At 35.2% G+C, this 18372-nt stretch overlaps 1 protein-coding gene across 3 annotated transcripts in view; it reads right to left on the bottom strand.

Moving 5' to 3' along the window:
- The window catches only part of mei4 (meiosis-specific, MEI4 homolog (S. cerevisiae)), a 99632-nt gene extending 86748 nt beyond the window's left edge, over positions 1–12884 (bottom strand). The window contains exons 1-2 of one of the 3 annotated variants that reach the window (XM_059357011.1): positions 12650–12884; positions 8112–8357 (exon numbers count right to left, since the gene is read on the bottom strand). In XM_059357011.1, the coding sequence (XP_059212994.1) occupies positions 8112–8357; positions 12650–12833 (430 nt within the window). In that variant the 5' untranslated portion in view covers positions 12834–12884. The remainder of the gene's footprint in view (positions 1–8111; positions 8358–12649) is intronic. The other 2 variants (XM_059357010.1, XM_059357012.1) reach the window with 2 other exon arrangements.
- Positions 12885–18372: the final 5488 nt, after the last annotated feature.

The raw sequence follows: 18372 nt of genomic DNA, 5'->3' as shown, positions 1-18372 counted from the left end.
GAGAAAATATTCTGTTCTGTTAATTTTTACATGTTGCATTTTTCTTGTTAATAAAAAGATATCTGTTAAATTTTGGGGTCTTTGTTTTTATCCTGGTGGTATCGAAAATGGTATCGAGTATCGAATATTTTCCTGAGTATCGGTATCGAGTTGAAAATTTTAGTATCGTGACAACCCTAGAGTCAGCCATCCATCCTCTACAAGAGGACAAAACAGTTTAACTGCATGCAAAAAACTGCATGTTATCAGCATAAAGTGGGCATGTCTGTAAAGAGGAGACTCATGGTTACCCATAGAGCCCAATTTTAATTTAGATATCTTTGGATCACAGGTCAAGGGGTTGAAAATTGTGGTGCTAGTTTTCCCCTCCCTAAAATGTAGCCTAACTTCGAAGTGTTATTCTCCCTACTGTAAATACACCTTAAATGCCTGATATTTTACGAATATTTAGTAACTGACGTACATGGGCTTTTATTGTGAAGGGTTGGGCAGGTTTGTGGCAGTGGGCGTGGCTTAATGTATGGTGACTGACAGTAACCAATAATCCCACATTCAGACTCCAAGAGAGAAAAATCCATGCTGTGATTTGGTTTCAGAAACTTTTAGTAGATTTGTGTATTTTGTGTGATTGCATGGCAGCACTTGTGTTGTGTTGTTTCCTGCTGAGAAAGACTCTTATTGTGAATCTAGTGTGTCAGCCATCCATCCTCTACAAGAGGACAAAACAGTATTACTGCATGCAAAAAACTGCATGTTATCAGCATAAAGTGGGCATGTCTGTAAAGAGGAGTGTAGAACCTGATAATGTAATAACTTCCCGATAATGTAATAAAGTGCATTTCCCAATAATGTAATACACTTTTAACCAATAATGTAATAAAGTATTACATTAATGGGAGGTTATTACATTATCAGGTTAGCCTTCATTTCGCAAGTCCTGATAATGTAATAACTTCCCGATAATGTAAAAGTGCAGTAGACCACCCATCACTTGGGTTCAAGTGGTGATACTGTGTAGGCAACACGAGCTCAAGAGCTCTAGCGCCACCAACAGGTCAAAGTTTAATGTTTATTAACTTTTGACCCGTTCATCTGTTTTTCACAAACGAGGTATCACTGGAACCCTTGGGCCAATCCGAACTCAATGCATCCTCAATGGGGGTTTTCGGCCATATTGGATTTTCCGCCATCTTTGATTTGATCAGAAACCTTTAAAAAGCCTCTCTTATCACAAATTTTGTCTTATTTTCTCTAATCTTGGCCCAGATGATCTTCCGAACCATGACACACAAATGCATTCAACATCTTCTTGAAATTCAAAGCGTTTGGCTGTGACAGCCAATCAAACTTGATGGTGAGGTCGCCAAACAGGAAATAAGCCCATTTCTCAGTAGCCCTTTAGCATATCTTAACCAAACTTGGTACATATGACATCATGACATCATCATATGACTCATGACATCATCCTGGGGACACCCAAAACATCTGGTGACCTTTGACCTCTAGGGGGCCACATATTCTGTCCAATCTTCATGAAACTTGGCATATGATCTTCGGACCAAGTTGAACAAATGTGTCAAACAGCTTTTTCAAATTCAAAACTATGTGGCTCTCTGACAGCCATGATATTCTTGAGTACAGTATCTCTAGAATGCATTGGTGCAAGTGCTTCAAATTTGGTATGAGTGTTTGTAGGGACTTAAAGATTAATTGATTTGATGATGAAGGTCAAAGGTCTCTCCTTATATGTCCTTGATGCATGTGTTTCAAATTAAGCAGCTAGCTCAGTGAGCTCAGCAACATAGCAACATTTTAGCCAGTATATGGCATCCACTCTAGTTGTTTCTAGTTGTTATTATTATTACTACTATTATTGTCTTTAATCATCGCCAGTAATATATTATTACTACTAATACGAATAATCAAAAATATAGTATTACATTACAAGTATTGCATTACCTACATAGTTTTTCTAACTACATGCTGGTACCAAAGGCTCATCAATAGCTGTCCAGTGTATAAAGTCCCTTGTTTTATTATAAATGTATTTTATATTCTATATTTACTTCAATTAGTCTATCTACTAAAACATGGAGGGCAAATGAGGCTTTGGTTAGTGAAGTTATTTCATATAATATTCACATTCAATAACGATAATACATTGTCTATTTGCTATTGGTTTATGGATTATACACCAGTTCAGTATATGGATGCCAAAAGAAAGTTCAAATCCATGTTCAAAATAGCCATGATGAAGACATCAAGCATAAAGAAGTTCTAAAATGGTGGCTCTAAAATGAGGTTGCTTTTCTGGATAGGTTGCTTTTGTTGTGTGTTGAAAATAACTGAACAAATACAAAATTGTTGCATTTGGAGTCCACTGCCATTTGCCAGTGATATTTAAAAAGTTCAGAGCACTGTTGGTAACACTATATAGTACTGGCTTTTCTGGATATAGGTTACTTTTGTTGTGTGTTGAAATTAAACAAATAAACAAATACAAAATTGTTGCATTTGGAGTCCACTGCAATTTGCCAGTGATATTTAACGAGCTCAGAACACAGTTGGTAACACTTTATTTTACAGGGTCCCTAATACAATGTATCCAACCTATGTACTTAGTAAAAAGTAAAGTGTTACTGCACTGTTTGAGCAGTGCTTTGTAGCCTAATATTGCTGTTGATTATGTGAAAATGTTCTGAAAGCACTAGGCACAAGTAATTACATATAGTTTGAAATACAAAATAATCCATTCCAAAAACGTATAAAGGCTGCAAGCAATGATGAAGGGGCATGTATAGTGGATGGCACCAAGGCTGGTTGAGACCAGTTTTTTTTCCTAGGTTCTAAGCCGGTTTAATGTCAATAAGAGTTAAAGTTTAACACCAGGATGCTCAAAGATCAGAATGGCAGCCAAATTCTGATGTGCAAAATAGTTTTAGAGCTATTTCGAGAGGTCTGGCAATATCACCAGACATTGAAAAATAAGTTTGCAATCCACTTATGTGAAGATATAGGAGTTAAAACATATTTTCGATATTGCACCGCCCCCTAGATGTCAAAGTTCACCAAATTGTTTAGGTGTTCCCAGGATGATGTCATGACTCTATGTACCAAGTTTGGTTAAGATATGTTAAAGGGTTGCTGAGAAATGGGCTAACTTCCTGGTTGGCGACTTAGCCATTAAGTTTGATTGGTTGTCACGGCCAAGCACCTTTAGACTTCAAGAAGCTGTGGAATGCATTTGTGTGTCATGGATACCTCGTTTGTGAAAAACGGATGGACGGATCAAAAGTTAATAAACATTCAACTTTGACCTGTTGGTGGCGCTAGAGCTCTTGAGCTAGAGTTGCCTACACAGTATCACCACTTGAACTCAAGTAATGGGTGGTCTGCTGCACTTTATTACATTATCGGGAAGTTATTACATCATCAGGACTTGAGAAATGAAGGCTAACCTGATAATGTAATAACCTCCCATTAATGTAATACTTTATTACATTATTGGGAAATGCACTTTATTACATTATCGGGAAGTTATTACATTATCAGGTTTTATTACATTTTCACTGGACTCAAGTGCAGATTTTTATTACATTAACGGGGTTATTACATTAACGGGAATTTATTACATTATCAGGTTCTACAAGCTCCCCACCGACATCAGGACCTCAGACAGCCTGTACATCTTCCACCGCAGGCTGAAGACCTATCTCTTCCAAGAATACCTCGGTTAAGTCTTGGTCACCTAACATATATTTAAAAAATAAAAAATGCTCTTCTTCTTTTCTCTTCTTTTCATCTTTAACATAAAGCACTCCCGTAGTGATTACAGTTGGCACTTAAAGTTATGTACTTACTTGATTCCTGTGGTCTAAGTCTAGTACCCTCAGGTTGAATGCACTTATTGTAAGTCGCTTTGGACAAAAGCGTCAGCTAAACGACATGTAATGTAATGTAATGGTCAGGGACCCCAGGATGCACAAAGATTCACATACAAGAGGACACTACTGCAGGTTACAGCATGTCAGTAAAGAGACTCGTGGGGAAACACAGAACTTATTTTCATTCAGAGCAGCTCAGAGTTAATCACCAGTTTGGAATGAGACTCAATTTGTTAAACAAATGTGTTCAAGCTCCGCCCCTCAGCTGACTCACCTGAGACAAACCAGGAAACAGGCTGTTATTCTGCCTCACTGAGACAAAAACACACACACTCTGAGAGACGGACGATAAGATTCAGCTTCAGACTAAAACCTCCACTTTGACTGAAAGAGGACAACTTCAGGAGATTACTGGGAATACTGGAACAGCTCCACTTCACCCAGCTGCTGAATCCACAAACTGAACTGACAGTTTTACAGGAAAGTAAAGTAACTTTGAGAGAACAGGGAGTGGCTGAGCTGTTTGTCTGCTGTGTTTTCAGCTTCACTCAGAGACTAAATGGCTTCCAGATTACAGGACGATCTCCGCTGTTCTGTCTGCCACGACATTTATAAAGATCCTGTCATCCTGTCATGCAGCCACAGCTTCTGTAGAGACTGTCTGCAGAGCTGGTGGATGGAGAAACCAACCAGAGAGTGTCCACTTTGTAAGAAATCTTCGATGAGTGAACCACCTTGTAACCTGGCGTTAAAGAACCTGTGTGAGAGTTTCTTACAGGAGAGAGATCAGAGAGCTTCAGAGGCTCTCTGCAGTCTGCACTCTGAGAAACTCAAACTCTTCTGTCTGGACCATCAGCAGCCAGTGTGTCTCATCTGCATAGACTCAGAAGAACACACCAACCACAGATTCAGACCCATCGATGAAGCTGCACAACAACACAAGAAGAAACTTCAAGAAACTATGAAGCCTTTAAAGAAGAAGTTAAAGGTTTTTAAAAAAGTTAAAGTGAAGTTTGATCAAACAGCAGACCACATTCACGGCCAGGCCCGATACACAGAGACGCAGATTAAGGAGCAGTTTAAGAAGCTTCACCAGTTTCTAGAAGAGGAAAAGGAGGCCAGGATGGCTGCACTGTGGGAGGAAGAGGAGCAGAAGAGTCAGATGATGAAGGAGAAGATGGAGGCTCTGAGCAGAAAGATAGCAGCTCTTTCAGACACAGTCAGAGCCACAGAGGACCAGCTGAGAGCTGAACACGTCTCATTCCTGCAGAACTACAAGGCTGCAGTGGAAAGAGTCCAGCAGCGCCCCCTGCTGGAGGATCCACAGCTGCCCTCAGGAGCTCTGATAGACCAGGCCAAACACCTGGGCAACCTGGCCTTCAACATCTGGAACAAGATGAAGGACATGGTCTCCTACAGTCCTGTCATTCTGGACCTAAACACTGCTGGTATAGGCCTCACCCTGTCTGAAGATCTGACCAGTCTGATACCAGGAGAGGAACTGGAGCTTCCTAAAAATCCAGAGAGGATTGATGATTTTAGCTCTGTTCTGGGCTCTGAGGGTTTTAACTCAGGGACTCACAGCTGGGAGGTCGAGGTTCGAGACAATAAATGGTGGTATCTGGGTGTGTTAGCAGAGTCTGTCCAGAGGAGAGGAGTCGTAGAGTCTGGATTATGGAGAATAGATTACTATGAAGGTAAATACTCATCACATTCACCATCAGATAAAGGAACTGCTCTCGTAGTGCAGAAGAAGCTCCAGAGGATCAGAGTGAATCTGGACTGGAACAGAGGAAAGCTGTTGTTCTTTGATGCTGACACTAACACACACATTCACACCTTCACACACACTTTCACTGAGAAGATGTTTCCATATTTTACCAGTTATGATGATCATCACCCACTGCAGGTTTTACCAGTGAAGGTCTCTGTGGCTGCAGGACAACAGAAATAGACGATCAGCATCGTTCTGTTCAAGACGTCCTGAAGTCTTTGAGGAACATGTGACTACTGTGAATGAAATTTGGTGTTTCCTGCATGGTGGGGCATGAAGTAGGCGGCGACCTACTTGGTATTCAAGACGAGAGGCCTTGTGGGAACTCACTCTGATAACACCATAATTGAGGGGAACATGTGGATCAGTGGGGTCTGATGTGATGCATAGGGCAGGAAGATAGGGCTGCATTGAGTCTTGCTGAAGAGCCAATGCTGAAAAGTGTAACAGTCATAAGTCTAGCAGTGTATGGGGCTTTGTTGTATTGTAAAAGAGCCATTCGGGATTGTGCGGTAGAGGTGGGGGAAAAATCGATACAGCATAGTATTGCGATATTTTGCGTGTCGATATAATATCGATTCATGGCCGCCAAGTATCGATACTTTTTTGTCATAATTAATGGAAAATATGAAGTGAATTCTTTGGTACTTAAAATGAAATCAATTGCTTTTTTTGATCCACTAGATGGTGCTGTTGAGTATTATTCTGGTGAGGTCAGTAGAGGTGATGGTCAGCATGACAGAAGAAGTTGGTACAACAAAGATGGCGGCACCGGAGATAATAAATGAGGAGAGCCCCGTCCGCGTTAATGTCAAGCGTGTGGATTTATTTTGGATTTTTTTTTAACAAGGAAGGGACGAATGAGATAGAAATGACACATGGAGTTTGCAAGGAGTGCCGCATGAAAATAAAAATACTCGGGGAATACAATGGACTTGCGGGCTCATCTAACTCGGCACCATCCTGAGATAGCATTAACTGATGACGCCAAAGCTAACGCTACATCAGCGCTACCGAGAAACCAGCCGACAAAACTGCCTCTCAATTCAGAATGCGCAAAGGAAATAACACAATCCATTGCTTGCTTCATGTGCAAAGACTTGAGGCCATACAACGTTGTGGAAACGATGGTTTTAGCTACATGGTAAAGAAACTGGAACCAGGTATGTGACTCCGTCGCAACGTTATTTCACGGACACAGCTGTATCAAACCTATACACAGCAGTTCATATGTGACTATAACGGCTCATTGTGTGACAGAAGACTGGAAGCGTCTGTCTCACGTTCTTTAGACTCGAGCAGAACATGAAAGTCACACCGGAGCAAACGTTGCACTGCATGTTTGATATCAGTTCAGTTCAGTTTGACTGAATACTTTGTTGGTCAGTCTGTGGGTTTGACTCTCATTGTGGAGGAATAAAAAGACTTATTTGACAAAACAATTATTGATTTAATTTAATTTTGTGGACACAAACTGCAGTTAAATAAGTAATTTTAAACAGTAAAATCGCAATATATTGTATCGCGATACTCACCATATTGCAAAATGCTTAAAATCGCAATAATATCGTATCGTGGCTCAAGTATCGCGATAAAATCGTATCGTGGGGCCTCTGGTGATTCCCACCTCTATTGTGCGGTGTATGGGATACGAATGTGCAAATAAAACTTGCTCAACAGAGTATTGAGGGCTTTGTGTTTGGCCAGCTCACTCATTAACTTCTGAATCTTACATTCAGCAAAATGATGTGTACTTTTTGTATTTTTACATGGAATTAACATTCAAGATATTAAGCAATTTAATAATACTGTAAAGAAAAAAATGTCCCATTGTATCCATTTATAGATTTCATCTTCCATGTTCTGGTTAATGATTGTAAATAAAGTAATTAACTTCATGGCATTTGCACTATTGCATTATTGGGCTTTTATTGTGAAGTGCGGGGCAGGTTTGTGGCAGTGGGCGTGGCTTCATGTACGGCGGCTGACAGTAACCAGTAATCCCACATTCAGACTCCAAGAGAGAAAAATCCATGCTGTGATCTGGTTTCAGAAACTTTTGACTTTTAGTAGATTTGTGTATTTTGTATGATTGTATGGCAGCACTGGTGTTGTGTTGTTTCCTGCTGAGAAAACCTCTTATTGTGAATCTAGTGTCTCAGCCATCCATTCTCTACAAGAGGACAAAACAGTTTAACTGCATGCAAAAAACTGCATGTTATCAGTATAAAGTGGGCATGTCTGTAAAGAGGAGACTCGTGGTTACCCATAGAGCCCAATTTGAATTTAGATATATTTGGATCAAAGGTCAAGGGGTTGAAAATTGCAATGCTAGTTTTCCCCTCCCTAAAATGTAGCCGAACTTCAAAGCGTTATTCTCCCTACTGAAATACACCCTAAAGCCTGATATTTGACTAATATTTAGTACCCTACACAGATGAGAAAAGGCCTACTTGCTGCCTCCGCGGTGCTCTTTGTGTGTGACGTCACTCTGGTGATCAGTAATTCCTGCCGCAGCCTCAGCAGCTCCCGCTCCAGCCCCTGGGCTTTATCCTTCCAGCTTTCATCCTGGCTCTTCAACCTGCAGGCCGAAGCCTCAGCGTACTCCCTGCCACTCACCCCCGAGGGCTTGTTCTTTATTATAGCCACTGCCAGGGCCGCTCTGGCTTTCCTGAGAAACCACTCTGCTGGACTCGCTCCTAAAACACAGTGAGGGGAGCTGATATTTTAGGGAAGTCGGCCAACAAAACAGCCACATTCAAAGTTTTATGAGAAAGTCCATGTTTTACAAGAGAGTAAGCCCTGAACAGAATGTTTGGCTGAGGCGCAAGTTCTGACTGTGAAGTTCTGTCTGTGAAGATTATAAGGACATACTTTATGAAATTAAAATATTTCACTTTTATATGAATGAACAATATAGCCATAATGAGGCACAATTCATTGTTTTGTGTTAAAATAATATTTTCTATATTTTTTTTTTTACATATTTTTGATTCACAAATTCATTACCGTAATGCGTCCAGATACAAATTTCATGGTTTCCCCACACTTAAATATTTAATAAACTTTATAAAAATAAATATACATTTGTTTAAAAATTTATGATTTAAAAGAATATAATCAAACATAATGGTTTTTAACAATGTATAAAGAACAAAATCTGAATGAAAATGTATGAGAAAAAATGGTTAAATGTTATGGTAATGATAGAATTGTTTGCATTAAAATATGTTTATATTTTAATAAATTACATGTTGGTGATACCAGCTACCTTTGAGCATATTTAAGTGCTTGCCAAAGAAAAGAAAAAAAAAACTTGTCGTTTTTTTAATTTAAAAATCTGTTACGGTAATGAATTTAGCTCACAGTGTCTCTAAAAATGTCAGAAAATACCTTACATTTTTTTCAAATAGATTATAAATTCATATTAAACAGTGACTTTAGACTGTATATGTTATAAAGGGTTGAAGAAAATATGTATTCTATGCTCTTGGATTTTTGCTATGAGCTGCACCATGTTCATTAATATATTTCACTTTTATATGAATGAACAATATAGCCATAATGAGGCACAATTCATTGTTTTGTGTTAAAATAATATTTTCTATATTTTTAAACATATTTTTGATTCACAAATGTATTATTGTAATGAGTCCAGATACAAATTTTATGGTTTCCCCACACTAAAATATTTAATAAACTTTATAAAAATAAATATACATTTGTTTAAAATGTATAATTTAATAGAATATAATCAAACATAATGGTTTTTAACAATGTATAAAGAACAAAATCTGAATTAAAATTGATGAGAAAAAAATGGTTAAATGTTACGGTAATGATAGAATCGTTTGCATTAAAATATGTTTATTTTAATAAATTACATCTTGATGATACCAGCTACCCTTGAGCATATTTAAGTGCTTGCCAAAGAAAAACAAAAAATAACTTTTTTATTTAAAAATGTGTTACGGTAACCAATTTAGCTCACAGTGTCTCTAAAAATGTCAGAAAATACCTTAAAAATGTCCAAATAGATTATAAATTTATATTAAACAGTGACTTTAGATTGTATTTGTTATAAAGGGTCAAAGAAAATATGTATTCATTGCTCTTGGATTTTTGCTATGAGCTGCACCATGTTCATGAGAATCACCCAGAAACTCACTACGCATCACAAAAACCTGTTTCAAGCTCAAACAGTTACTCAAATAATTGATTAACAGTACATTAATCTGCAATCATTCCAATCAAATCAGTCAAATATTGATAGAACAATGAATATTTATGTGTTTTAGACTGTCGTTCAGACAAAAGATTCCATTCAAAGCAAGGTTGTAATACAGTAGTTTTGGATTTTTCATTAGTTTTAGTTTCGTTGTCAATTCTTGTTTTCAAATTCAGTTAATTTTAATGAATTTTTAGAGTGAGTTTGCTAGTTTTAATTAGTTTTTATTTATTTTTTGGAAAATGCTTAGTTTTAGTTTAGCTTTTATTAGTTTTAGTGTTAGTTTTTTTGTAATTTATTTGGGTATTTGCCGCCTGGAATGCCCTGCTTAGCCTGATGCCCCCGCGACCCGGCCCCGGATAAGTGGACAAGAATGGATGGATGGTATTTGTTGGGTGCCAGATTCAAAAAAAGTCACAATAAATGTTTCCTTTATTTCCTTTGTCTGATCCATCTCAGCCCCAATAAGTTTATAAATTCATAAAACCAGATAGATGAAATAGATTTCATATCAACCAAAAAGGTTTACGGATGAAAAAAGTTGACAAAGATGAAAACGAAAGACATTTTCACTATAATTTTAGTTAGTTTTAGTTAGTTTTGTAACCACAAAATACAGTTAGTTATTTTTTTTTTTTAAAACTCTGGTTTTTATATTAATTTCAGTTAACGAAAATGTTTTTTCAATTCTAGTTTTCGTTATTTCGTTAGTTTTCGTTAACTATAATAACCTCGATTCAAAGGCGTCATTTTTGCAAATTTCTCAGATTTTATACATCAAACAGTCAACTTGTCAATGAAATGCATTACTCAAAAATGAAAATAATAGCAAATTAATGTATATTTGTCTGCAAGGTGGCTACAATTTCGTCACATAATTCAGCAGGTGACTGGACTTTTACTAAAGTACAACTTTGAAGTATTCGTCCTTTACTTGAGGAGTTTGTATTTCAACTCGACTACATTTAATAAATATTTCACTTTTTCCTCTTTTTAACAACCAAAAAGTAAATAAAGTTATCTATAAATCCTTTAAGTCCCTTTTTACTGCAGAAATGCCTGGGACATTTCATGGTTTCAGTTTCTCAAATGTGACACTTTGCACCTTTTTCTTGTCCTAAATTACAAAAAACCTGAATAATTTTGCTTTTTATAGTGTTTATCGGACAAAATAAGACATTAAACTGAGTCACTTTAAGCTCTGGATAATTGTGATGGGCAGTCATTACTTTGATATTCCTATATATCAGTACTCTGACTTAAGTAAAAGATCTCAATAATTTATCCACAAATGAAATTTAGGAAATGATTCTTAATGTCAGCTAGTTCAAGTATTGGTTATCAAAATATTTCATGCCTTTGATGGTAAATGAATAAATTATTGGAATAGTTGCAGTTTGTGAGAGGTGGATTCATAATCAGTGTTTTTAATTTTACATACTTCTACTCTAATGGTATTCAAGTCAGTCTTCCAATATATTTAAAAGCTTCACATCTCAAATGACCTAAAAAAATGCACTTTCTTAGTAAGTTTTAGTCAAATAATAGTAAAAAAAAAAACAACAACAAAAACAGCAGCTAACATTTCTAAAAGCTTCCCAACTTGCAACAAACACAACTGAACTATAAAGTGTATAAATAAGGGTACTTTTTCTAGACTAAACCAGTAAAAAAAAAATTAAATATACAAAAAGTAGCATCCATGCAAAAATCTTTAAAAAAAATAATTAGTTAATAAATAATTTAGGAAAATATAAGTATAAGTTCATAAAATGAATTTTATATTCAGTAGGCTATTCAATTTAACTCTCCTAAAAACCCAGAGTCTCCCCCATACCAGGATGGTTCGACCCAACCTGTCATATGACACCTGGCATCACCTGTCAATCACTCCAGTGTCTTTTTTTGGTATTTTTGTGTTTTAAAAAAAAATAAGTTTGTCTTTTTTTGGCAATTTTGTGTCTTTTTTAAATAAGTTTATGTCTTTTGTTGGTAATTTGGTGTCTTTTTTGGTAATTTGGTGTCTGTTTTAGTAATTTTGTGTCTTTTTTTGGTAATTGTGTGTCTTTTTTTAATCATTTTGTGTCTTTTTTGGTAATTGTGTGTCTTTTTTTAATCATTTTGTGTCTTTTTTGGTAATTCTGTGTCTTTTTTCGATAATTTTGTGTCTTTTTTAATAATTGTATGTCTTTTTTTGGTCATTCTGTGTCTTCTCTTGGTAATTCTGTCTTTTTTAAATAATTTTGTGTCTTTTTTTTAATAAGTTTATGTCTTTTTTTGGTTATTTTGTGTCTTTTTTTGGTAATGTTGTGTCTTTTTTAATAATTTTGTGTCTTTTTTGGTAATTCTCTGTCTTTTCTTGGTAATTCTGTGTATTTTTTAGTAATTTTGTGTCTTTTTTAAATAATTTTGTGTCTTTTTTTAAATAATTTTGTGTCTTTTTTAAATAATTTTGTGGGGTTTTTGGTAACTTTGTGTCTTTTAAAATAATGTTGTGTCTTTTTTGGTAATTCTATATCTTCTCTTGGTAATTCTGTGTCTTTTTTTATATAATTCTGTGTCTTTTTTTAATAATTTCGTGTCTTTTCTTGGTAATTCTGTGTCTGTTTTAATCAAACTAAGGCTGCCAGCAGGCTAAAGTAGCCGCGGTGCTAGTTAGCTTATCTGAACTACAACAAGTTTAACGTTAATATGAGTCACATTACCGCTTCAAACTGTTAACGTCAACGGTTAAACACGTTAATGACCTTTTAAAGCCGTTACCTGTTAGCTGCTCCTCCTTAGTTTCCATTTCTCGGCGTCTGTTGACCTGTTTACAGGAGATAACGATGCTAATGTGGTTAGCGCCACCGGCTGGACAGGTGTTACACCCAAACCTGTGACCCGGACAATTCTGTGACTCTGAGCCGTCCGCCATGACACCTCTGACGTCACAGCTGCCAAACATCCTGTTGACTGCGTTTATAGTACAATACAGCACTATTATTTTTTATTTGTCAATGTCTCTATTATTTTATTTATTCTCAATACAGCAATATTCAATTATACTCAATACCCAATTATTTTATTTATTTCATTTATTTCATTTATTTCATTTATTTCATTTATTTCATGAATTTAATTTATTTCATTTATTTTACATATTTCATTTATTTTACATATTTCATTTCTTTTAATTATTTTACCTATTTTATTTATTTCATTTCTTTTATTTCTTTTAATTATTTGACTTGTTTTATTTATTTCATTTCTTTTATTTCTTTTACTTATTTATTTGTTTACTTTACTTTTTTCATTTATTTTACTTATTTTATTTATTTATTTATTTTACTTATTTTATTTATTTCATTTCTTTAACTTATTTTATTTATTTTATTTATTTCATTTATTTATTTAATTTTATTTTTCTAGGAATGCAAGTTAAACATTGTTTTGTGCTGACTTGCTGAAAAACAAAAAATACTGTTTATAGTACTACAGAACAAATTTTATTATCTTTTATAATAATCTATGTGTCTATTATTGTATTTTATGTTATTTAATTTATTTTTTTAGAAATGCAAATTAAACCTTGTTTTGTACTCAGTCGTAAATATTTTTATTCAGTGACCCAATTAAAAATCAAACCTATGAACTAACTTTAAAATTATAATTATAATATATATAATTATATTTTAGTAAATCAACATTTAGTTATTATTTAAAGATTGATCTTCAGGCCACTAGATGGTTCAGAGTTGAGATATTTTATTTAATTTAAATAAGATTTGTTTGCTTTTAAATCCCCCCGCTGCTGAACGGGCTGTATGACTTTTTTTTGTGCAATTCTATATATTCTTAATTAAACAAGCATTTAAGTTTACCTTTAAATGTCCTCATTTGACCACATCTTAATTTATACATAGATTAAAACTAACCTTTTTCTTTCAGACAGATAAAACTCATGGACGAGCAGAATTGGACCATAATAATCAGGCAGTTTTTAGCTGGCAGGCATGGTAAAAAAAACAAAAATAATAATAATAATGTGTTTTTCTGTCCCTGGGTTAAACTTATAGCCGCCTAATTCACAGCAAATTGCCAAACATTTGCACACAGTGTTTGTTAACCTTTTGAAAGTTTCCTGAATGACATTTTGAAGAGTCCTCGATGTGTGAGAGCGTTGTTGTTGTTGAAACATGTCCGGGTGCTTCAACCAGCAGCCGTCATTATCTGCAGCTGCACTTGCTGTTTTTTAGTTGTTTTTTTATTAGTGCAGCAATCATTTTTTTAGGACTGCGGGCCAAATTCATATTTTATTTCCATTAATTCAAACCCCCAGTGTGGGTGTGTGTGTGTTCCAGGGTCAGTCAGACAAACACATTTACTCAAGTACAATGTTTAGCTTCTGAACTAGTTTCACTTCTGGGGAATTACTTTTTTAATTTTTAATCCACTAGATTTATTTGGTGGCTGATCAGGTGTTTTTTTTTTAGTCCTTAAGGTCGTGTTTCAGCCAGTAGTAGAAATATTGCAACTTGTTTTTAATTTTAATCAACTTTAGTCTACTATTTTCTTACCTACTCTTATTGTATTTTCTTATTTTCTATAGGCAAGGTAATCAAAAATGTACTTACACATTTCAATAATGTGCAGCTTGTCTACATATCATATATAAATAAAGTTATTACTGTAAATAAAATATGTGAATTTTCAATTAATAGATGGACTTCAGAGGGTTAATGAACATCGAAAACATATCTGTAAAAATGCAGGATTATAGCAAAGCTGCCAGTTTGCATTCGTAGTCCTTAAAAAAATAAACACAACACACACAGACCCAGACCAGATATTATATATATATATATATATATATATATATATATATGCAATAAAAAGTAATGTTCAAGTCGTCTCAAGTCCAGTTAGTCGTCACACTTTTGATGTGATTTGAGCCATTGTTTTGGTTTTCCTTTAAAATAAGAGTAAGTGGGACATTCTCTTATTGTGGAGGGAAGACTGTTCCAAAATATAAATTTAATATGAAAAAATCTACAAAGAAATCATAGAAAAATGGTAATGATTCACTACAGGTGAATAGGGTTGAAATTTTAAATAATAGATATCATCATGAAACTTTCCCAGGTTATTATGAACATTAATACAAAACTTTTTTGTATAACAAGTTCCCTGAAATGTTCTGTTTAAATATGGGAAGGAAGCTTTATCTGATGTTTGTTAAATTAGGAGAAATCTACAGATCATCCAGACAAAATGTAGTAAAATAAGCATGTAAATGTGCATTTTGAGTGTTTTCTGTCCATTAGACTGAGAGGAGACAATAAATCACTTCCACAGACGTGCTGGATGAAGACTTCTGTCAGGAGAAATATCTTTCTGTGTCTAGTAAAGTATTTCAAGGTGTCCCCGAGCAGCTCTTCTTCATTTGGAGAAGCAGCGGCTCGATGCAGAGGTCCTGCCGGATCAGCGAGCCCCTCGCCCTCTCACAGAGACGGAGGCCAGACACTTCCTCCACCAATCTCATTTGAGACGGAGAGTCGGCGGCGTGAGTCCCTGAGCCGGGTCAGAGCCTGCGGGCGGACGGTGGAGGTCAGGAGGACGAGGAGCTCTGGGACTCAGCAGCGCGATCAATCTGCAGCGTGGAGCCAGAACAGAAATGATTTATGCATAAAGAAATCTCACTTTGATTGAACTTGCTGCGAGTATAAACCCTGAGAAGGAGCATTGTTTACCTGAGAAAAGTCCACTTGTTTTTCTGCTGTTTTGAGGGAACTCTTTGGAGTTTTGGGCTATTTTTTATCTTACTTATTTGAGTAAAAGTAAAACATAAATGCAAAATATCTAACTTAACGTTAACACATTCGTGGTGGTCTTGGTCAACCCTGAGGATAGACATTATTTTAAATTCATATTATTTAATTCAGGCTGCGAGACGCCCCGAGAGCTTTATGTTCTATATCAGACTCATAAAGTCACATTTCAGCCCAACACAAAGTAAAAATGGGTTTGTTTTTGACCTTGGGAACAATAATTTGACCAAATAAATCTAAATCTGAGGTTTAATTACTCACTTTTCGACTTCTCAAATGGACTCTGGTCCTTTATCATGAAGCAAACAAACTTTATGTGTGTAATAAAAACCTCTTTATCTACTATAATGTCTTTCTGTTGGTTGAATTTGACGTCTCCACTCACTGACGGAGACTGAGAGGGGGAAAATGACAGAATATGTATAGAAAGAAAGAAAGAAAGAAAGAACCAACCAACCAACCATCCAACCATTCAAACAACCAATCAACCAACCAACCAACCAACCAACCAACAAAACAACCAACCAACCAACAAAACAACCAACCAACCAACCAACCAACTAACCAACAAAACAACCAACCAACCAACAAAACAACCAACCAACCAACCAACCAACCAACCAACCAACAAAACAACCAACCAAGTATAAACCCTGAGAAGGAGCATTGTTTACCTGAGAAAAGTCCACTTGTTTTTCTGCTGTTTTGAGTTAACTCTTTGGAGTTTTGGGCTATTTTTTATCTTACTTATTTGAGTAAAAGTAAAACATAAATGCACAATATCAAACTTAACGTTAACACATTCGTGGTGGTCTTGGTCAACCCTGAGGATAGACATTATTTTAAAAGTGTGTGATCGGTTTGTTCCTAAAGTAAAAAAGAAAGAAAGGAAGAAAGAAAGAAAGAAAGAAAGAAAGAAAGAAAGAAAGAAAGAAAGAAAGAAAGAAAGAATATTAGAACAAACAAGCAAATGAAAGAACCAACCAAAGAAACCAACCAACCAAAAAAAAGAATCAAACAAAAAAACAACCAATCATCTGGCCATCCAATCAATCAATTAACCAAACAACCAACCCAACAACCAATCAACCAAACAAAAAAGAACCAACCACCCAACCAACCAACAACTTATCAACCAACCAACCAACTACACCAAGCAAAAAAAAGAACCAACCAACCAACCAATCACAAAAGAACCAACCACCCAACCAACCAGTCAACTAATCGACCATCCAACCAACCAATCAGCCAACCAATCAGCCAACCAATCAACCAACCAACTAAAAGAACCAACCAACCAGAAAAAGGACCAAATAAATGAATGAACAAACGAACGAATGGACAAACAAACATATGAGAGAACAAACGAAAGAAAGAACGTTGCAATATCAAAAAATATTAATAACAGCAATTCATATTCATTTATATTTAACATATTTTTGTGGTTGAAATTTGTTGAGATTCAGTCTGTTGTCCACTAAATATAGAAAGCAGCTTTTTAAGAAACCTTAATATTGCTGTTAAGAGATCCCCAAAGGACTCTCAATTCATCCTGACAAGGAACATAAACATCTTAACAATATTTAATGAATCTCTCTCCTGCTGTATCATATCTACAGTACTGTGACTGTGTGTTTTATTGGTTTCTGAGTTGTGTGGTGTCGTTCTCACACTGGTTGTGTTTGTTTTGGCGGCGCGCTGCTCCTCTTAACCTCGTTAAGGAAGGCGTGATATAAATAGTGGAGGCAGATGTCGCTGGATGCTGAATGTTTCTCTTCCTGTGTGACTGTCGGAGCTCTCAGAGTCTCACTTTGTGTCTGAATAAAGTGACGGTGAGTCACGGTGGTAATCAGCTGTTCTCTGGTGATTACGGTCAGCGGGTTCAACGTTTGATTGCTCTGAAAGTGGAGAGACTCACATCACAGCTTCACAAACAAGTGACTAACATTAACTCTGCAGGCTGTTAATCTACTCCAAATGTTAATATTGTTGGAGGAAAAAAAGGACCCAGTGGGGGAATAAATACACTGTAAAATGAATTATTATATGTAGTATTTTACAAGATATTTCTTGTTTTTTTTGTCTAGATTACAAGTGCAAATGCTATACAAAAAATATTTTATTACAAATATTAACCATAAAATAAAAGTTATAATCTGTAAATTAATATCATTGGACATTATAGATTTTTTTTTTTTTTTTTTTTTTTTTTTACAATATTATATTATATTTGCTTAAGGGTCTTGAATGAAATATGACAGTGAATTCTATGTAAAATAAATAAATGTCAAATTAAAATTAATTCTATGCAAAGGAAAATTTAAAAGAATATGTGAAATTACAGTGAATTCTATGCAAAAAAAAAGTTATATTATAATTAATTTCATGCAAAGGAAAATACAAAATAATATGTTAAATTACAGTGAATTCTATGTAAAAATATATTAAATATTAATATAATATAATATATAAATTTAATATATAAATATTAAAAATATTAAATTGCTGAATGTAAAATTATGGCAACTTTTTTGTTATTTTTTAGACTTTAAGTCTAAAGGGGAAAAAAAGAAAAGTATGTCAGTCTGAATATATAGTTTAATATAATGTATAATTAGGAAATCAACTTGATGCTTGAGGCAAAAAAAGCTTTATTGTCTATGAATATTAGGTTAG

This window comes from Centropristis striata, chromosome 18 (assembly GCF_030273125.1).
Source record: "Centropristis striata isolate RG_2023a ecotype Rhode Island chromosome 18, C.striata_1.0, whole genome shotgun sequence".
Classification (NCBI taxonomy): domain Eukaryota; kingdom Metazoa; phylum Chordata; class Actinopteri; order Perciformes; family Serranidae; genus Centropristis; species Centropristis striata.
The sequence above is the reverse complement of the archived record's forward strand: the minus strand, read 5'-3'. Positions and strand labels throughout refer to the sequence as shown.